This window comes from Ornithorhynchus anatinus, chromosome X1 (assembly GCF_004115215.2).
Source record: "Ornithorhynchus anatinus isolate Pmale09 chromosome X1, mOrnAna1.pri.v4, whole genome shotgun sequence".
NCBI lineage: Eukaryota > Metazoa > Chordata > Mammalia > Monotremata > Ornithorhynchidae > Ornithorhynchus > Ornithorhynchus anatinus.
In genome coordinates this window covers 120616063-120638627 of record NC_041749.1, presented here as the reverse complement: position 1 = coordinate 120638627, position 22565 = coordinate 120616063, and the positions used below count along the sequence as shown (strand labels likewise).

Sequence of the window (22565 nt, the reverse complement as noted above, 5' to 3'; positions counted from 1 at the left end):
TAACTAGGTACATCTGTCACTAATGTAACAGCAACGGATGCTGATGATCCAGTCTATGGAAACAGTGCGAAATTGGTTTATAGCATTTTGGAAGGACAGCCGTATTTTTCAATCGAGCCTGAAACAGGTCAGTGTCCGAAATGTAAAATACTAGTACATTCTTGCTGCAAATGGATATTTCTCTGGGGATGTTGTCTGTGTACTCATTGTAATATAGATTTCAGGTTAAATCCATCAGTTTATAATCAATGCATACTTGCCTATCTTTGCATATGTTGCTAAACTTGCAGTTAGGACACCCAGTTTTCAATTTGGAAGAGCAAAGACACTTTTGCTCATTGTAGAAGGAATGACTACTTACAGAAAACTCATTTTAATTAAGAGGGCATGTCCACTACACTGGTACTTCTGTTTATAAGGGGGTGTGAAATCCCATGAACTGGTAGTCTGGAAGCTCTTCATTGACCAACCTACATCATAGAACTTGGGAGAATCAAGAGACACCTTTTAACTATGAAGTATCATAGTTTATCAAGGCAAAACTCCTCACTATTGGCTTCAAAGCTCTCCATCCCCTTACCCCTTCTTACCTAACCTCCTTTCTCTCTTCATCCCAGCCCAAACACTTCGCTCCTCTGGTGCTGCTAACCTTCTCACTGGGCCTCATTCTCGCCTGTCCCACCATTGACCCCTGGCTCACGTCCTGCCTCTTGCCTGGAAAGCCCTCCCTCCTCAAATCCACCAAACTAGCACACTTCCCCCTTTCAAAGCCCTACCGAAAGCTCACCTCCTCCAGGAGGTCTTCCCGGACTAAGCCCCCCTTTTCCTCTGCTCCTGCTCCTCCTTATCACCCTGACTTGCTCCCTTTGCTCTACCCGCCTCCCCAACCCACAGCACTTGTGTGCATATGTACCTATATATAATTATAATTCTATTTATTTTTTAATAATGATATGTATATACCTATAATTCTACTTATTTACAATGATGCTACTGATGCCCGTTTACTTGTTTTGATGTCGGTCTCCCCACTTCTAGACTGTAAACCCATTGTGGACAGGGATTGTCTCTATTTGTTGCTGAATTGTACTTCCCAAGCATTTAGCACAGTGCTCTGCACACAGTAAGCGGACAATAAGTATGATTGAATGAATGAAAGTAGTGTGGTCTAGTGAATAGAGTTTAAGCTTAGGAGTCAGAGGACCTGGGTTCTAATCCAGCCTCCACCACACATCTGCTGTGTGCCCTTGGGCAAGTCACTTCACTTCTCTGTGCCTCAGTTACCTTATCTGTAAAATGGGGATGAAGGCTATGAGCCCCATGCAGGACAGGGATTGTGCCCAACCTAATCATCTTCTATCTCACCCAGTGCTTAGTACAGTGCCTGCCATTTAGTAAGGACTTAACAAATATTATTAAAAAAAAAAGGTGGGTATGAAGATTCGCACTTGGTAGAATATTGGAGATGCTCCCATTAGAGTGTAAGCTTCTGTTGTACTCTCCCAAATACATAGTTCAGTCCATTGCATTCAGAAGGAACTCAGTTATACCATCATTACTATTAATACTACTACTAATACTACTAATACTACACCACTAATACTACTTCTACCACCACCATCACTATTACTACTATTGTTGCTACCACTATTGAATGTTTGGGTATAGACATCAAATCTCTATTCTACTCCTCAATAGGATAAGTCCAATTTTGGGTTCCAAGGAAAAAGCTTAGGGACTCAGGCAGCAGCTGGAAGATGCTGGTGGTAGTAATAGTGATAATATTAATAATGATTGTGATCATTTATAAGTGTTTACTAGGAGCAAAGCACTGTGGTAAAATAGTAGATATGAGATTATCAGGTTGGATAGTAGTCTGTGTCCCACATGAAGCTCACAGTCTGAGTAGGAGGGAGAACAGGTAATGAATTCCCCTCTTACAGATGAGGAAACTGAGGCACAGAGAAGTTAAATGACCTACTCAAGATCACACAGCAGGCAGAAGCAGCATGGCCTAGTGAATCGAGTGAGGGGCTGGGAGTCAGGCAGACCTGGGTTCCCCTCCCAGCTCTGCCACTTGTCTGCTGTATGACCTTGGGCAAGTCACTTCACTGTTTTGTACCTCAGTTACTCTATCTGTAAAATGGAGATTGATTCTGTGAGCCCAATGTGGGACATGGACTGCATTCAATCTGATTAGCTTGTATCTACCCCTGCGTTTAGTACAATGCCTGGTACATAGAAAGTGCCTAAAAACTACAAAAAAAGAGAGCTGGGATTGGAAGCCGGGTTTTCTATCTTCCAGTCCTGAGCTCTTTACAGGAGGTCACATAGCGTCCATTTCAGAATATTTAGTATTTCTGCTATATGTTTGAATGTTTCTCTAAGTGTTTCATTCCCCAGATTATACATTCACTGTGGGCAGAGACTGCCTTTTATTCAACTTTTCAGCATATGTTCCCATGTGCCTAGGACACAGATTGTAGATGCTCAATTAATGTTATTCATTTGATTCTATTTATTGAGCTCTTACTGTGTGCAGAGTACTGTACTAAGCGCTTGTAATAGTAATAGTGATGGTACCAACCCCACAATCACTCTTACCATAGCTCCTGTGGTTTCACTGAAAGCAAGCTGTCTCCTCAGTACATAGAAGGATAATCAGCATGGCTCAGTGGAAAGAGCCCAGGCTTGGGAGTCAGAGGTCATGGCTCTGCCACTTGTCAGCTGTGTGACTTTGGGCAAGTCACTTAACTTCTCTGACCCTCAGTTACCTCATCTGTAAAATGGGGGTTAAGACTGTGAGCCCCACATGGGTCAACCTAATCACCCTGTAGCCCCCAGCGCATAGAACAGTGCTTCGTACATAGTAAGCGCTTAACAAATGCCATCATTATTATTACTATTGTTATTTTTAATAACAGCACCAACAGTAATAATACTGGTATTCATTAAGTGGTTACTATGTACCCAAGCACTGTGGTAAATACAAGAGAATCAGGCCAGACATAGTCCCTGTCCCAGTCGGGGTTCAAGGTCTAAGTAGGAAGGAGTAGTTAATGAATCCCCATTTTACAGATGAGGAAACTGAGGCAGAGAGAAGCTGAGTAGAGCTGGGATTAGAGTTCTGATTCTCAGGCATGGGCTCTTTCCACTAAGAAAAGCTAGGCAGAAACAGGAGAGTGTGGTGGCAAAGTGCAAGCCAGCAGCAATAGACTAAATTCCTTGGCTCGGAGCCTTGGTCTCAGCCCCGAGGCTCAGAGAAGCAGCATGGTGTTGTGGATAGAGCACGGGCCTGAGAGTCAGAAGGTCATGGGTTCTAATCCCGGCTCTCCCACTTGTTTGCTGTGTGACCTTGGGCAACTAGCTTCACTTCTCTCGACTTCAGTTACCTCATCCTTAAAATGGGGATTGAGACTGTGAGCCCTGTGTGGGACAGGGACGGTGTCCAACCAATTTTCTTGTATCCACCCCAGCACTGGATACATAGTAAGCACATAACAAATACCATAATGATAATAATAATTGTTAATTATTATCTGACATTCTTGATTGGAGACTCTATCAACCTCCAGAAAGCCCAAAGAAATCTTTTTTCCATTTCAACAACAGTCACTTAACTTCTCTGTGCCACTCTTCTGGCCATTTCTAAAATGAGGGAAAGGGTTATGGTCACTGTTTTTTCTGTTTCAGAAAAAGAGAAAAAACAATAACAAATGACTTGAGCCACTGTGATAACCTATTCACCAGATTTAATTTTTAGGTTTACCAGTGGGCCAGATCAAGGCCTCTTTGTAAGCATTGTTTAGAAGACAGTCAGGATTCCTGGGAACATTATAATAATGATAAGAATAACAGCAGAGCAAGAGGACCACAGAAAATATTAAGATATTGTAATTGGAGAATGTGCTATCTTTTGTACATAAGGTCTTAATAAGGCTGAAAATAGCTTGCTGGTTAATATTTGAACAATATTGAGCCTTTTTCCTTCTGATTCCATATGTTTCCTTCTGGTTTTTTTCTTAGATGAGGAGAAAAAATACTGGAGTTTGTGGGATAGCACTGCATTTTAGAATATGAGTTGAGCAGCAACAGATCATTCTTAAGAGATTTTCAAATTTGAATCAAAGCGAGAGCTAATGCTTTTGAATTATAGATCCTTAATTATCTGAAGAAATCAGAAAATGAAGTGGCACCTCAAATGTTGCCTTGATGGGAGAGAAGATGACAAATGACCTGTTGAAAAGAAACTAACTTAATTGATTTACCTCTTTTGAAAGAAAAGGCCTCTCTCTTCATCTGATACAAATAACATTTATTCAAGAGGGACCAGAAAAATGGGTTTAGCAGACAGGATTCCATGGGAGAAAACTATAGAATGAATTGTTCTCCTTTAATGTGGTCAAGAAAATAAATGCAATCATAAACTTAGAAACACCTTACTGGAATAGAGTTTATTTTTGTGTCTTGTCTGTTGAAACAAAATTAGGAAAAATATGTTTCTGGTTTAAATCTTTTTCAATCATGGAACTGGTGAGACTGTCATCACCGGGTCTCCCTAGTCAGAAAGAAAGAGAATGAGGTCCAAATTTTCAGGACATGGGGACTATAGAATATGGAGGATTTTACCTAAAAAAATCCACTCTGGGGCAAGAGGTATACATAACGACTGTTGATGCAGCCCAGATTAATCAAGTGGGTGTTAAGTCCTTCACTTGATTCGGTTTTGTAGACTTGGCCTCTGGCTTTCAGAGGAACTGCAACTACACGATGTGAGCAGCATGTCAATGAGAAGAAAAACAGAAGTCATCTGAATGGTTAATGCCAAATATTTCTGGCATTTCACCGCTAACTCCCCCACACCCTTCTCCAATCCCCAACAAATCCATACTGCTCCTCATTTTTGTTTCTTTGAAAAGGGGATTGTTAACTGGTATTTCACCCTAACTGTGAAGTTACACAATGGGACAGTTCATACCTGGTCAGTTTCTTGCTGCTTAGGTGATGGTAATTGCTGTTGCTCAATATTCAAATTCTTCAATTATTTAAATAATTAAATTCTCACCCAAAATATTTGGTGCTCAATTATCCAGATATTTCAGGATGACTTTGTTGCAAATATGGATGATCCAGGCCAAGTCTGTCTTGCAGTGACATATTCATGATAATTTTCTAGCAGGTTTTCTTCCTCCAATAATGGAGTAGACTGAGAAGTCCCAACACTACTGAAGACTTAAGTTGCGTGTTGAGGTAGCATTGCAAGGAACAGAATGAAATTTGTAAAGGTAAAATTCAACTAAAGTACCTGGAAGTGTTCAACCCAGCACTCTAAATCCAGTTGTGCAAACAGCACCTTCAACCCCTTACCCAGTGTGAGTCACAGTTGATATTAGGGACTGGGGAAGAATAATGTTTTCATTCATTGGGGAAGCAGCATGGCCTAGTGGATCAAGTACTGGCCTGGGAGTCAGAGGACCTGGGTTCTAATCGCAGCTCTGCCACATACCTGCTGTGTGACATTGGGCAAATCGTTTAACTTTTCTGTGCTCTAGTTCCCTCACCTGCAAAATGAGAAGCAATACTTGTTCTCCCTCCTACTTAGTCTTTGAGGCCCTCATGGGACGTGATTATCTTCTGTCAACCCCATGCCTTGTACAGGGCCTTGTACTATTGATGGATTGTTTAACAAATGCCATAATTTTCCTGGAGTGTGGAGGTCGGTGTGGGGGTGGAGAGAGGGAGATGGTGAAACTGATTAATGCATCGTGGGCTGGAAAACTATATTAATTGATTTGTAAAGCATGTCAGCATGACAATCTGTTGGAAGCAGAGTGGTAAGAGCCCCTTGACTTAGAATGTGTCCAACCACTTCGGACCAAACATCCAGCACTGGCTCAGAGAAGATGATGAGAAACCATCCGATGGACAATGCGCCATCTCTCATTTCGATAATTGTCTCAGCAGCTTGCGTGGCACGTATTTGCGGCGTTAACCATCAAGTTATTTGCAGTGTTGTCATCCCAGCTGTGTAAAACCAATTTTCACTTTGCGGTGATGCTGACATGATTCAGGTCGCAGCAGTAGTAAACACCGCTCTGCCCAATTGCAGTGGAAAACTGCCAAACCGAACAAAGCAGGAGCATTGTTGACTTCTCTCCAGCTCACAAAGCAACTCCCATTCCCCACTGAATTAAGCTTGAGTCCAAAGTAGCAAAGGGCTCACATAATCCAGGACTGAAGCTACAGTTCAATGATCATGGTATGGATTAAGAGCTTGTTGCCTGACAAGCATTGTGCTAAGCACTGGAGTAGACACAAAAAATCAGATCAGTCACGGTCCCTGACCCACATGGAACTCATGGTCTAAGATGGAGGGAGAACAAGTTTTTTATCCATATTTTACCAACAAGGAGACCAAGACTCAGAGAAATTAGTTGACTTGCCTAAAAGCACTCCGCAGGCCAGGGATGGGGCGAGACTAAACTCGGGTCTCCTACCATCCAGTCCCAAACTTTTTGCCACGAGGAGATGCTCATGGCTAGAACTCCCAAATTCATTCTGTCTGGATATCCCTGCAGTAGTGTGGCCAGAGTGGTTTTTTGGAGCCCTGGAGTAAGCACATCGACCTGAGTGGTGGAACTGCGCACGCTCAGTGCCAATATCTTGCCCTGCTTTTACATCTCCTATCGGTATCCAGTTCTACTGGATTGGTTGGAGGGTAGATTTTTTTTCTTGGATCTTTTTTTTTCCATATGCAGGGGAGCTGCCTGGGCCTTGAGATGACAAGACGGAGGAGAAGGAAAAGAGGGTAGGAAGGTTGCGGCTGGTATTGCAAGAAAGAAGAAAAAGTAAAAAAAAACCAACAAACACATAGGAAGATTGAGGAAATAATCATCAAATTCAGAGAAGCAGCATGGCTCAGTGGAAAGAGCCCAGGCTTGGGGGTCAGAGGTCATGGATTCGAACCCCGGCTCTGCCACTTGTCAGCTGTGTGACTGTGGGCAAGTCACTTAACTTCTCTGTGCCTCAGTTACCTCATCTGTAAAATGGGGATTAAGACTGTGAGCCCCACCTGGGACAATCTGATTCCCCTGTATCTACCCCAGTGCTTGGAACAGTGCTCTGCACATAGTAAGTGCTTAACAAATGCCAACATTATTATTATTATTATTATTATAGCTGATGAGATGAGAAGCAGCAGCAATAAAAGATGGTAAAAATAATTATGGTACTTGTTAAGGGCTTACTATGTGCCATGCACTGTTCTAAGCACTGGGGTAGATACAAGCCATTCAGGTTGGACACAGTCCCTGTCTCACATGAGGCTTACAGCCTTCATCCCCTTTTTACAGATGAGCTACTGAGGCCCAGAGAAGTTATCTGACTTGCCTAAGGTCACACAGCAGATATGTGGCAAAGCTGGATTTGGAACCCAGGTCCTTTTGAATGCCAGGCCCGTGCTCTATCCACTAAGCCATGCTGCTCCTCTAAAGAATTCTTTGAGGAATAGTAGAAGTAGTAGTAGTAGTGGCCACTAGATGCAGTATACTGAACTAAAATCATGGAAAAGTACCAAACAATGATAATAATAATAATGTTGGTATTTGTTAAGCGCTTACTATGTGCAGAGCACTGTTCTAAGCGCTGGGGTAGATAGAGGGTAATCAGTTTGTCCCACGTGAGGCTCACAGTCTTCATCCCCATTTTACAGATGAGGGAACTGAAGCCCAGAGAAGTTAAGTGACTTGCCCACAGTCACACAGCTGACCAGTGGCGGAGCCAGGAGTCAAACCCATGACCTCTGACTCCAAAGCCCGGGCTCTTTCCAATGAGCCATGCCGATGACACATTCCTTGATGACAACAAGCTTACACACTAACAGGGGAAACAGATATAAATGTTTTCACAGATGAAGTAAGCAAAAAAAAAAAAAAGAAAAAAAAAAGGAATGTAAGCTCCTTTAGTGCAGGAATCATGTCTGTCATACCCTCTTAAAGAACGTAGAATAGCGCCCTGCCCAGAGTAAGTGTTCCAATACCATTGATTGATAGGTTGATTGAATATACAATAAGCATTCAGTACAATGCTGTGCACACAGTAAGCACTCAAAAATTAAGACTGAATGAATGAATGAATGAGTAAACGGGCACATAGAGGATTACAAAGAAATCATTAGAGTAGGGCCCCTGAAAGACCTTCTTAGGTGAAGCCATTAGCTGAAACTCTTATCAAAAGAACCCTATAATAATAACTATGGTACTTATTAAGCGCTTACTGTGTGCCAGGCACTGTACTAAGTGCTGTGTAGACTCAGGCTAATCAGGTTGGACACAGTCCCTGACCCACATGGTGCTCACACTCTTAATCCCCATTTTGCAGATGAGGTAACTGAGGCCCAGAGAAGTGAAGTGACTTGCCCAAGGTCACACAGTACACAGGTGGCAGAGCCAGGATTAGAATCTATGCCCGTCTGACTCCCAGGCCTGTGCTCTATTCATTCAATAGTTTTTATTGAGCGCTTACTATGTGCAGAGCACTGTACTAAGCACTTGGAATGTACAATTTGGCAACAGAGACAATCCCTGCCCAATAACGGGCTCACAGTCTAAACAGCTCTGTCCGCTAGACCATGCAGTTTGGGTGCCCCAATTCGCACAGTTTTTTAAACTGATGTCTGTGAAGCCCTGGAGTCTGCTGACTTATTACAGGACCCTAACCCTAACCTTATTTTATCTCAGAACCCCAAACACTTAATACAGTGCTCTGCACACTGTAAGCACTCAATAAATACCATCGATCAATTGATCGATCCATTGACCCAGAGCAATCTTGTGTGGAAGCATAGAAGGTCTGAGTTACTTGAAGGACAACAAGCAGAAAAGACCCAGCAGATAAACGTTTCCTTCTGGAATGCGCTGGAGCCTACCTAAGTCAGGGCTGGGCACCAAACAAGCAATCAATCAGTCAGTGGTATTTGAGTACTTCCTGGGTCCAGAGCACTGTACTAAGCTCTTGGGAGAGTACAGCATAGCAGTTGATAGACACGATCCCTGCCCTCAAGGAGCTTACACTATCACTGTAGGCTTAAACCTCCCCCCACCTCTTCAAAGGGGACTTTCAGTTCAAACTGCAGCAGAATCTCCTCTGTAGCACTGAGGAAAAGGAAAAGATCAGTATTTTTTTCTTGCAAAGGACATTTGTTGCCCCATGTAGACTTGCACAGTGATTTGCATTTCTACACAGTACACTTTTTTAATTGAATCCCTTGCAGCTTTAAAACGTACCAAGTCCTTAGCCATTTGTATTTTAAATGAACAATTGCAGCTGTAAGCAGGGCATCGATTGTCAATCCATCTGTCACCCCAAATGTTAAGCCCTAGAAATGCCCTGGTTCCAAAGAGTCCCCTGAGCGGGAATGTAAAACAGAAGTGACCCCATTTCAGGTAATCAGATACAAGAGGAGACATCAGTAACCCTATGGGAATGGAGCTTTCATCCAAAATATCCTATGCACAATCTGTTGAAAAGACCAGAGGATTCAGGGTTCAAATCAAGGTGCCTCCTTTTGGATGCTAAAGAGAGAATTTGCAGAGATGGAAATGCCTACCTTCCCTGGACCATAGACCCTTTTATTGGTTTCTAAGAAACTGAGTAACATTTCAAAGCACAATTCAATTTCCCCGCCCTTTGTGATTGTATGTATTTTACCACCTAAGAGGCAGTGATGCATCAAACATTCCACCTACTGAATTATCTTTGCCTCTTCAGAGTTCAAAGCTTTTTGGTGTGGATATTAACATTCCACCCAAACTACAGGAATGGCAGGATAGACAGAAGCAAACATTTGGATTTTTGAGGGGAAAAAAACAAAAATAAAAGTCCACTGCAGAAACAAGAAAATGTGCTTCCCACTCCCCCTCCCACGCCCCAGGAATCTCAAACAAATGTACCTGGTTCCATTTGGAAATGAGTCACTTGCAAGGAACAGATGAGTGGCATTCTCCTAGTGCCTTTGGCATGGGTTTAGCTATTCTCGATTGACTCACTGTGTTGCAGGGAGTGAGCCAGTCTGCAAGAGGCAGGTGTGTTTCGAGGGAGGGTTTTTCCAGTGGAAACAGCCATTTACGGATCCAAATCTATTTCAAACAAAACAGATCTCCCATGACAAGCCATCATCTGAATGAATATAGAATGAGCTCCTCCTATGTGCAGGGCACTGTATTCAGTGGGAGAATACATCAGTGGTAAAAACATGGTCTCCTACCTTCAAGGAGTTGAATGGGGGAGACAGACAAAGACAAAGAGCATTGTTCCATCCCACCATCTTGCTGCCTCCTGGAAAGGAGGGGAAGGTGAGAGCCCAAGGTTTCTGACCAGCTGAAGCGGTACTAGAGAGGCAGCATAGTCAGTAGTGATCCCAGGATGCAACAGTCTCTCAGATTAGTCCCCAGGCCTTCCAAGAGCCATGAGTCCTGGTGAAATGGGCTCACTCAGCTTCATTGTCCCAGATGTGCCATTAAGAACAAACCTGGGCCCAGTTAGGGTCTAGGTGGAATTGTCAGGTTTTTTTTTTCCACTTTGTTTTGCTATGTGTGAACTTAGTGGATTCCTTATGTGGAGAAACGCTGTGGGGATCAACAAGTCAGATTATGGCCTACTGGGAAAGGTAAGGGGATTTTTCAGGAGTATTTCAGTGAAAACCATGGATTTATTTTTTTTCTCATTCTAACTTGAGAGTTGGAAATAGTGTACCATTTAAAAAAATATTTGAAGTAAACACTTCACTAAGAGATTCAAGAATTTTCCCAGACCCACAACCTCCAATAGCACTTTTGTCCATATCTTCCATAGCCTATTATGTAACTAACTCATGGACATATTTACTTTTCCTTAGTTTAGTGTCTGCCTCTCCTGCCTGACTGTAAAGTCCTTGATGGTAGGCTTCATGTCTACTAACTCTATTACATTGTGCTCTCCCAAGCACTTAAGACAGTTTGGCTGTGACTCTGGGTCTCCCAATGATCTGTGTGTGTGTGTGTGTGTGTGTGTGTGCGTACACGCACACAGAGAGAGAGAGAGAGCAGAGCTCTGCATGCAGTAATTTCTCAATAAATACTATTGATTAACTGAGGTTCACACAATAGTGGTTTGGTTTGAATACAGTTCATGAAGTTTTTGACCATCTTAAACTGCTATAATAGAAGTGTTGTCCTTTAGAGATGTGAAAATCCACCCAGAAACAGCATGACCCAGTGGAAAGAATATGAGACCAGGAGTTGAAGGACCTGGGTTTTGATCCCACTCTGCCACTGGCCTACTGTGGGTCCTTGGGCAAGTCAATACACTTCTTTGTGGTTAAGTTTCTTCAACTGTAAAATAAGGATTAGATATCTCTTCTTCCTATTTAGACTGTTAGTCCCATGTTGGACAGGGACTATGTCTGACCTGATTGTCTCATCCCCAGCACTTAGTACAATGGTTGGCACATAGTAAGTGCTTGACAAATACCAAAATTACTATTACCATCAAAATAAGAGCTAATTAAATCAATGGTATTTAGAGCACTTATTGCATGCAGAACTCTGTAGTAAGTGCTTGGGAAAGTACAAAACAACAGTTGGTGGATGCATTCCTTGCCCACAAGGTGCTTGCAGTCTAACGATCTTGTTGTTTCTCAAGGATCATCAATCCTAATTAAAATCATCCAAATATATCACCGCAAAAGAGTAGCATGTTTTTCAGAGTTGGTTTTGAGTGCTTAGGAAAATTTATCATTTAGCTTTCTCTGTTGTGGGGTGAGACCAGACACCGCGCCTGATAGAGAATCTTTTGATGGCATAGCTATTTTCTTTTCCGGGGCATGAGAAACCGTGTGAACAGTCTGTTTTGTAAGTTCTATTGATTGTGACAAAGTGCAAGAGGAGCGTTCCATGAAATTTCACCTTAAAGCTCTCAACAGGTTGCTGTTTGCTATGGAAATCCCTCCCCATTCTGATCCTCTGGTTCCCATAGCAGATGGCACTTCAGATCCTTGATATCGGTCTGTCACATTCGCAGATAAATGGATTAGAGCTCAAATGAAGATTTTCTGTGACATGGTAAACTCTCAGAGTAATGATTTCAAATTAGAGATCTAATTCGCAGCAGACTAAGCAAATAGAGCCTTCATCACTCATAACTTTTAAGCGGTATCCTTAGAGGAGGAAAATGCTCCATTTTTCAGCATTAACAGCTAATGAGTGAGCATTCTAGTATTCTTTATTAATGTTAATACATTTTATGTTTATTCCCATAACATGGAGGCTCGCCAGTGTAGTTCTTCTGTGCTGGTTAATAGTAATTTGAGAAAAATGTCCTTGATCCATTTTTAGAAGTGGCAAATTCTACTGAGTTGCTCCCATGTGCCAGCTAGAGCCTGTGGGTGTGGCTAGCAGTTCCCTTCCCTGGCCTCCAGGTCCCCACCCAGGAAAGATGGTCCTGCAGGGCGATCCAGCGGGAATGTGGACTTTTCCAGTTTGACTGGCCACACTGGCTCTATGTCCCTGGCTGGATTGTCAACTCCTTGAGGGTAAAGGGCTGGATTTGGGGCCAATGTTGAGTGCCACCATGGAGAAACATCGAGGTCAGACTACCTTACCCCACATCCCCTCCTCCGTCCCAGGTGGGAAACAGGTGACGAGGGCACAGGACCTGATTGTCCAGGAGAAGGAGGAGGGAGAGGGGGATTTTGATGACAGAAAAAGTGGAGGATGATGAAGACTAGGAAGAGGAGGATAAGAAATCTTTGGGTCCAGAATAAGGTTGGAAATCCCCTTTCCCCAAGACATGCCCATCTGTGGCAAGAGGGGAGCCAGCAGAGCCAACTTGGAATGGTGGCGACTGGGTGCGACCCACCTTGTGAGGGTGTGGAGAGTAGGCAGCAAGGGATTGGAGGGTATCTGCAGACCACAGTTGGCTGGCCTGCCCTAGGTGACTAAGCCTTAAGTAGGTGAGGCAGAAGCTGTAACTTCCATGTGAGTTTGAAAACATGGTGGCACCAGGAAATTCTCCATCTTTCAAATCGCAGGCTGGTGCCCCTGTCAAGGGCTCTATGAGTAATAATAATAATCGTGGTATTTGTTAAGTGCTTACTATGTGCCAAGCACTGTCCTAAGAACTGGGGAAATACAAGGTAATCAGGTCCCACCTGGGGCTCACATTCTAAATAGGAGGGAGAACAAGTATTGAACCCCATTTAGCAGATGAGGAAACTGAGGCACAGAGAGGTGTAGGGACTTGACCAAGGTCACACAGCAAGTATGTGGTGGAGCCGGGATTAGAACCCAGGTCCTCTGACTCCCAGGCCCTGGCTCTCTCCACTAGGCCACTGATAACTGGTGGCATCTGTAAATTGGTCTAAAAGCTAAGAGCAGATTTGTGATATAGTGAAGGCACACAGACCATCTCATAATCATGGTATTTATTAACCATTTCTATAGTGGCACACATTGTGCTGATCCCTGGGCTACCTGGAAAATGATCAGATTGGGTACAGTCACTCAACCAATCAATCAGTGCTATTTTTTGAGTGCTTACCCTGTGCAGAGCACTGTACTGAGCACTTGGTAGAAAACAACAGAATTGGTAGATGCAAATCTTGCCCTTTAAGAGCTTACAGTCCAGCAGGGGAGGTAGACATTCAAAAACATAACAGGTTGGAATAAGAAACAGAGTTTAAAGATATGTCAGTAAGCACTACGAGAGGTATTGGGGAATGAGTATCCAAGTGCTTAAGTGATGCAGAAGTAGGTGTCAATAGAAGGGGAAATAAGGTGAGGAGATGAATGATTCATAAAGAAAGGCCTCCTGGAAGAGATGTGATTTTAGAAGGGCTAGAAAATTGGAGAGAAGTGGGCTGCGGGATGTGAAGGAGGAGGGAGCATTTGTTTAGTGCTTACTATGTGTCAAACGCTGTTCTAAGCACTGGGGTAGGTACAAGTCAATTAAGTCAGACATGGTAGCAGGAAGAAGAAAGGGAACAACAGACACATAGATGAAGCATAGTGAATAGCTAGCTTGCTTCATTCATTCATTCATTCATTCATTCATTCATTCATTCATTCGTATTTATTGAGCACTGTACTACTACTACTACTATTGATGGTATTTGTTAAGTGCTTACTTTGTGCCAAGCACTGTTCTAAGTAAAGTAATCAAGTTGTCTCATGTGGGGCTCTCAGTCTTCATCCCCATTTTCCAAATGAGGTAACTGAGATACAGAGAAGTTAAGTGACTTGCCCAAAGTCACACAGCTAATAAGTGGCAGAGCCGGGATCAGAACCCATGACCTCTGACTCCCAAGTCCGGGCTCTTTCCACTAAGCCACGCTGCTTCTCGCTGCTTCTGCTACTAAGAGCTTGGAAAGTACAATTCAGCAACAAGTAGAGACAGTCCCTGCCCACAATGGGCTCACAGTCTAGAAGGGGGGAGACAGGCATCAAAACAATTAAATAGGCATCAATAGCATCAATATAAATATAAATATATATATATACATACCCATCATTAATATAAATAGAATTATAATTAGAATTATATATACACAAATGCTGTGGAGGGTGAGGGGGGTAGAACAACGGGAGCGAGTTGGGGCAATGGGGAGGGGAGGAGGAGCAGAGGAAAATTGGGGGCTTGGTCTGGGAAGGCCTCCTGGAGGAGGTGAGCTTTCAGTAGGGCTTTGAAGGGAGGGCACAGTCTCTGTCCCACAAGGCACTCACAATCTAAGAGGATTGGAGATCAGGTATCATCCCCATTTTACAGATGAGGAACCTGACCTCATGAGGGTAAATGACTTGTCTAAGGTCACACAGTTGGCTTGGATCTAAACTGGAATTAATATCTTGCTCTCTTGATTCCTAATCCTATGCCCTTTCCACCATGCAGCGTGCCCTGTGCTACTACTACTAATACAACAACTACTGCTACGGCGTGGCTCAGTGGAAAGAGCCCAGGCTTGGGAGTCAGAGGTCATGAGTTCTAATCCCTGCTCCTGCGTGACCTTGGGCCAGTCACTTAACTTCTCTGTGCCTCAGTTACCTGATCTGGAAAATGGGGATGAAGACTGTAAACCCTACGTGGGACAACCTGATTACCCTGTATCTGCCCAGCAGACAAGTGGCAGAACCAGGATTTGAACCCACAGCCTTCTGAATCCTAAGCCCGTGCTCCAGCCACTACACCATGCTGCTTCTCAACTCTATTGCTGCTGCTGCTGCTACCTCTACTACTAATGCTATTATTACTACTTACCATTTTGTTTTTTTCTCACTAAACCGACTCTTGGGGTTAGGCACCGATCTGATCTACCACAGTGAAATCTGCCTTGCTGGGAATCCAGATGGTAGTGGGATGTTTAAAGCTGCTCCAGGATGGGGCTTCGGGAAGGAAATGAAGCTCTTTTAGGCTGATTTCAAATAAGAGCAATCTTACTAGATCAGAACACATTACCCCCAAACTGCCCAGACTGCAACCTTATTAGAAGACTCCACAAGGGTCAGGGGAAACAGATGGAAATGGAGTCCACATGCATTTTAGTAAATTTGCAGTTCAACTTCATTCTTCCTGTTTCATTGATAGAGGATTTTCCTACCGAGTACTGACTCCTGACACCCATCTCCAACTCATTTGAGCCCCTTTGTCCCTAAAACCATTTCAACCAACATCAAAGCACCATCTAGTTAATAACTACAGCCAAAGTCAATGTTCCAACAATATAGTGACTACAATAAGCATATCTGGAAGAGCATAAGCCCCAAAAGAATTTGAACCTGAGAACAAGCTACTTTACAAGGGTGGAACACATAAGTCACAACTTTCTTGCAAAGTTGGAATTGCTGCAGCTTTTTTTGCAGGGTTTTTGCATTGCATTTTATTTCTTTTGTCCGATGAGGCTAAAGGTGGTCATGATTTCATGATTTCATGTTAAGGAACTGGTGGTGTTGGAAAAATCAGACTGTTGGATGCTCTCGGGTAGGATTGGAAGCAACTTCTGGAGGGCAGGTCAAATGGATTTCAGTCAATCAATCACATTTATTGAGTGCTTACTCTGTTCAGAACAATGTCCGAAAGGCTTGGGGAAGTACAATATAACAGAGGCGGTAGACACGTTCACTGCCCGCAGTGAGATTACAGTCTAGGGGGGAAGACAGACAATAATAAAAATAAATAAATTACAGATATGTACACAATTCATTCAATAGTATTTATTGAGCGCTTACTATGTGCAGAGCACTGTACTAAGCGCTTGGGATGAACAAGTCGGCAACAGATAGAGACAGTCCCTGCCGTTTGACGGGCTTACAGTCTAATCGGGGGAGACGGACAGACAAGAACAATGGCAATAAACAGCGTCAAGGGGAAGAACATCTCATAAAAACAATGGCAACTAAATAGAATCAAGGCGATGTACAATTCATTAACAAAATAAATAGGGTAACGAAAATATATACAGTTGAGCGGACGAGTACAGTGCTGTGGGGATGGGAAGGGAGAGGTGGAGGAGCAGAGGGAAAAGGGGAAAATGAGGCTTTAGCTGCGGAGAGGTAAAGGGGGGATGGCAGAGGGAGTGGAGGGGGAAGAGGAGCTCAGTCTGGGAACGCCTCTTGGAGGAGGTGATTTTTAAGTAGGGTTTTGAAGAGGGAAAGAGAATCAGTTTGGCGGATGTGAGGAGGGAGGGCGTTCCAGGACCGCGGGAGGACGTGACCCAGGGGTCGACGGCGGGATAGGCGAGACCGAGGGACGGTGAGGAGGTGGGCGGCAGAGGAGCGTAGCGTGCGGGGTGGGCGGTAGAAAGAGAGAAGGGAGGAGAGGTAGGAAGGGGCAAGGTGATGGAGAGCCTTGAAGCCTAGAGTGAGGAGTTTTTGTTTGGAGCGGAGGTCGATAGGCAACCACTGGAGTTGTTTAAGAAGGGGAGTGACATGTGCTGTGGGGTTGAGGGAGGGGTGAATAAAGGGTACAAAACTAAGTGCAAGGGTGGTGCAGAAGGGAGTGGGAGAAGAGGAAAAGAGGGCCTAGTCGGGGAAGGCCTCTTGGAGGAGATGTGCCTGTAATAAGGAGATGTGCTGTCCTTTTCTTTACAGTTATTGGAGGAATTAGCACTAGCAAATCCTGAATTTGAAGTTTAGTTTTTCGGTGATGGGTAATCAGCATCAAAGCCACTTGGACAGTCTATATAGAAAGCTGAAAATGTGTTTTTTTCAAATAGGAAGGTAATTCTATCCCTAACCCCATAATCATTTCAACCCTTCAGTCACTCTCTGGAATCAGTGGAAGATTATAGGCCTGGGAGTCAGGAAACCTGGGTTTTAATCCCAGCTCTATCACTGGCCTGCTGTGTGATTTTGAGGAAATCGGTGCCTCAGTTTCCTCTTTAAAAGGCAAAGAGTACCTGTTCTCTCTGTGAGCCCAGCGTGGGACAAGGGTGTTATCTGATTTGCTTATATTGCAGCCACCTCAGTGATTAATGCAGTGCTTGGCACAGAGTGCTTCACAAACACTACAATTATTATTATTATCTATAAATCCTCTATCTCATCTACCCATATCCTCAGCACTAGTGAAACTTTAATTCTATCCTTAGCACTCCTATACATATGTATGTTTTAATTCATATATATATATATATATATATATATATATATATATATATATTGGTTCATTCAATTATTTGGTCAGTTATTTCATCCTGATATTTTTGTACTACTTTCTGTCTTTTAACCATTCTTCCTCTGGCTTTTATTATCTGCTCACAAGTTTTGTCTCCCCATCTCCCCTATTAGTTTGTAAACTCCATGAGGTTGGGTGACGTTTGTCTTATTACTATGCTATGCTTCCCAGAGTTGTATTCAATGTGTAGCACTCAATAGATGCTCGATAACTGCCACCAATTGACTCATTGATGGATAATAATAATGACACTAATGATGGTATTTGTTAAGCACTTACTATGTGCCAACCACTGTTCTAAGCGCTGGGGTGGATATAAGGTAATCAGGTTGTCCCACGTGGGACTCACAGTCTTAATCCCCATTTTACAAATGAGGTAACTGAGGCACAGAGAAGTTAAGTGACTTGCCCAAAGTCACACAGTGGACATGTGGCGGAGTTGGGATTAGAATCTACGTCCTCTGACTCCCAGGCCCATGCTCTTTCCACTAAGCCACACTGCTTTTCCGGTTTCCAACAAGTCCATTTCTGTTCATGTCTGGTTCTGGTGCAATCGAGTTGGGGTTGATAGGAGGGTTGAAAGGAAGCATCGGTCCAGAATGTCTTTATCGTTCATCATTTGTGTATCATGGCTATAGAGAAGCAGTGTCGCGTAGTGGAAAGAGCACAGGCCTGGGAGTCAGAAGACCCAGGTACTATTCACAGCTTAGATCTGGGTGACCTTAGGGAAGTCACTTAATTTCTCTGTGCTTCAGTTCTCTCATCTGCAAAATGGGGATTCAATACCTGTTCTCCCTCCTACTTACATGGTGAGCCACTGGTGGGACCTGATTATCTTGTATCTACCCCAGTATTAGTACAGTGCTTTGCACATAGTAAGCACTTAACAAATGACATTAATATCATTATTGCTTACTCGCGAGGTTTGCAATGCATACCCGTTGATCTAAAACTCATCTATCCAAGGAACCTCAGTGATGGATTATGTCAATTCTTTTTTCTCTCCTCTTATCAGACAAAGGACTCTTGCAGAATTCACAAAACCTGGGAGGACTGAGTTACTTTTAAGGGTTGAAAGGCGAGGCACTTCAATCTATCAGGGGCCTCTGTTTTAATGAAAAATGCTCCATGGTCCTTCAGTGGATCAATTGGCCATTGGGATTAATAATTAGTTGGTTCACAGCACCCCAGCTCCTCCCTCTTGTCTTAATTTTGCAGCCATAGGAAGGAGGAAAAAAAAAACAAAATAAAAAACTGAGCTTATCCTTTGGGTATATATGTTTTCTCCTTGTGTACCAGCATGATGTATCCAGGGCCATCTGTATCCAGGGCCATCTTCAGACATTTTGCCTCCCTGAGGTGAGGGAAAAAAATGACCACGAAAAATCCCTGTGAACACAGGGGCCGCTTCTGAGCCATGGCTCGGTGGAAGAAGCTGTTAGAGAATGAGGCTGGGGTGCTGAAAATAAAATACAGGACGTAAGGGAAAACAGAAATCCAAGTGAGATATATTGGGAATATCACCTCAAAATGGCATGGATGTCATCTTAGTAGAAACAAATGAAAAAGGCAGGCTACTATCAACTTGAATCTTCCAATTATCATAAAATCGCCTTGCTTCCTAAGCTCTGCATTGAAAACCATCCTATATAAAAATCTCCAGAGTTGCAATAATTTGGAAAAAATTCCACCTCTGCTGCCCTGCCACTCCCTTGATGATGCATCCTGAAGCCACTGTCTCTCTTGCTTTCCTCAGCCTATATCCCTTTTCTTCCTCCATCTTGGGACACTTGGATCTGTCTCCTTTAAGCACTTGACATTCACCCCCCTCCATCATCTCCCCTCAGTGCTTATGTCTGTATCAGTTTTGTATTTTAAGATCCTTGCCAGAGTCCTCCTGGGCCAATACCTGAAGAATATCAGTTACCATGTACCCCCAGAATCTCCATGCTGGCTTCATGCTGCAGCAGACCCAGCCAACATGACGCTTGATGCAGTTGGTGTTGGTGGAAATGTTTGCAGGCACTGCAGGCTGGGGTAGATGTAAATTAATCAGGTTGGACATAGTTCCTGTCCTATATGGGTTTCACAGTCTTATTCACCATTTTGCACACGGGGTAACTGAGGCCCAGAGAGGTGAAGTGACTTACTTAAGGTCACACAGCAGACAAGTAGCAGAGCTGGGTTCAGAACCCAGCTCCTTCTGACTCCCATGCCCAGGCTCCATCCATTAGGCCACATTGTTTCCCAAATTGTTCTAGAAGCGGATTTTTTCTTGAAGTTGGATGTGGCACTTGGCGTGCCACTCAGAATGGATAGGGAAGGACAGTTGGAATCTTTATAGCTCCTGTCAGTTTCCCAGAGAACTGAGAGCAGCCTGGTCTAGTGGAAAGAACCCAGGCCTGGGAATCAGGATGCTTGGGTTCCCATAAATAGAATTCTGTGATACCACTCAGCAATGTGCCATTGATGGACATCCTCGATGGTGTTGTGGGCGGGGAACACGTCTACTAACACCATTATATTATGCTCTCCCAAGCAGTCAGTCTGTCAGTCAATCGTATTTATTGAGCCCCTACTGTGTACAGAGGACTGTACTAAGTTCTTGAGAGAGCACAGTATGACAGTATAACAGACACATTCCCTACCCGTAGTGAGCAGTGCTCTACCCACAAGCACTCAATAAATACCACTGATTGACTGATGTAGAGCTTGTCTGGTGCAGGCAGGTCCAAACCACAAAAACTGATGTCTGCTCGTACCATGTCATCAAGCCTTCTGCTGCTGCTGCTGCTGCTGCTGCTGCTGCTGCTGCAGCGCAGACCACAATGGCGGGAACCTTGCTGCTGCCTTGCTGATAGCAGTCTTTGGATGATAATAATAATGATGGTATTTGTTAAGCCCTTACTGTGTGCCAGGCACTGTTCTAAGCCCTGGGGTAGATACAAGGTAATTGGGTTGAACACAGTCCCTGTCCCACATGGGACTCAGAGTCTTAATCCCCATTTTAAGATGAAGTAAATGAGGGCCAGAGAAGTCAAGTGACTTAATAATGATTATGGCATTTGTTAAGCGCTTACTATGTGCAAAGCACTGTTCTAAGCGCTGGGGAGGATACAAGTGATCAAGTTGTCCCACGTGGGGCTCACAGTCTTAATCCCCATTTTACAGATGAGGTAACTGAGGCACAGAGAAGTTAAGTGACTTGCCCAAAGTCACACAGCTGATAGGCAATTGAACTGGGATTTGAACCCATGACCTCTGACTCCCAAGCCCATGCTCTTTCCACTGAGCCATGCTGCTTCTCTGTAATGCCCAATGTAATTGCCCAATGGTACACAACGGACAAGCTTCTGAGTTGGGATTAGAGAAGCAGCCTGGTTTAGTGGAAAGAGCACGGGCTTGGGAGTCAGAGGAAGTGGGTTCTAAGCCCGGATCTGCCAGTTGTCTTCTGTGTGACCTTGGGCAAGTCACTTAACTGAGACTGTGCCTCAGTTACCTCATCTGGAAAATGGGGCTAAAACTATGAGCCCCACTTGGGACAACCTGGTTACCTTGTATGTAGTAAGGGCTTAACAAATACCATTATTATTATCATCATTATTATAATTATCCTAGCCCCATTTTACAGTTGAGGAAATGGAGGTTCGGAGAAGTTGTATGAGTTATACGGGCATAGGGCTAGGAGTCAGGAGACCAGGGTTCTAATCCCAGTCTGCCACTTTCCTGTTATGAGCTCTTGGGCAAAGCACTTCAATTCTCTGGGCCTCAGTTCCCTCATCTGTAAAATGGGTTTAAAAAATGATACTCCCTCCTACTTAGAATGGGAGTTCTTGTAGGACAGGGAGATTTTTCTTAATGACAATTGTTAATCTAGCAATCAATCAATGGTATGTATTGAGCACTTACTATGTGCAGAGCACTGTACTAAGCACTTGAGAGAGTACACCACAACTGAATTAGCAGCTATGTTCCCTATGTGGCAAGCACTGTACTAAGCACCGGGGTAGATACAAGTTATCAGGTTGGATGCAGTCCATGTCCCACATGGGGCTCACAATCTTAATCCCCATTTTATAGATGAAATAACTGAGGCACAGAGAAGTTAAATGGCTTTCCCAAGAGCACCCAGCATAGATAGATAGATACTATAGATAGGACATACTATCAAGAAGTCATTTTAGGTCCTGGGAAAATTAGTCTCCATGACAATAATACGTTTCTTGTCCAGTCTTACAAACGTGGCTTAGTGGCAAGAGCACGGGCTTGGGAGTCAGAGGTTGTGAGATTGTGGGTTCTAATCCCTGCTCCGCCACTTGTCAGCTTTGTGACTTTGGGCAAGTCACTTAACTTCTCTGAGCCTCAGTTACCTCATCTGTAAAGTGGGGATTAAGACTGTGAGCCCCACATGGGACAACCTGATTACCTTGTATCTACCCCAGTGCTTATAACAGTGATAAGCACATAGTAAGTGCTTAACAAGTACCATCATTATCATTACTGTGGACCTGCCATTTCACTTGAGAGCTGGCCTACCCCTGTTATGCCTGGTGCTTCTATTCTCAGCAATTAGTCAATCAATCCATCATATTGATTGAGTGCTTCCCCCTCTAGACTGTAAGCTCATTGTGGGCAGGGAATGTGTCCATTCACCATTATATTGTACTTTCCCAAGGGCTTAGTAGAGTGCTCTGGACATAGTAAGCGCTCAATATGTTCGACTGACTGACCAACTGAGTAGTCTGTGCAGAGCACTGTACTAAGGGCTTGGGAAAGTGCAATACAGTAGACTCGTTCCCTGCCAATAACGAGCTTACAGTCTAGGGGGGAGATGGACATTAATATGAATAAATAATTTATAA

The 22565-nt window shown here is 43.7% G+C and overlaps 1 protein-coding gene across 2 annotated transcripts in view; it reads left to right on the top strand.

Moving 5' to 3' along the window:
* The window catches only part of CDH8 (cadherin 8), a 368100-nt gene that overhangs the window by 147857 nt on the left and 197678 nt on the right, over positions 1 to 22565 (top strand). For both annotated transcript variants that reach the window (XM_029052199.2, XM_029052200.1), the window contains exon 4: positions 8 to 127. In XM_029052199.2, coding sequence (XP_028908032.1) covers positions 8 to 127 — 120 coding nt within the window. The remainder of the gene's footprint in view (positions 1 to 7; positions 128 to 22565) is intronic.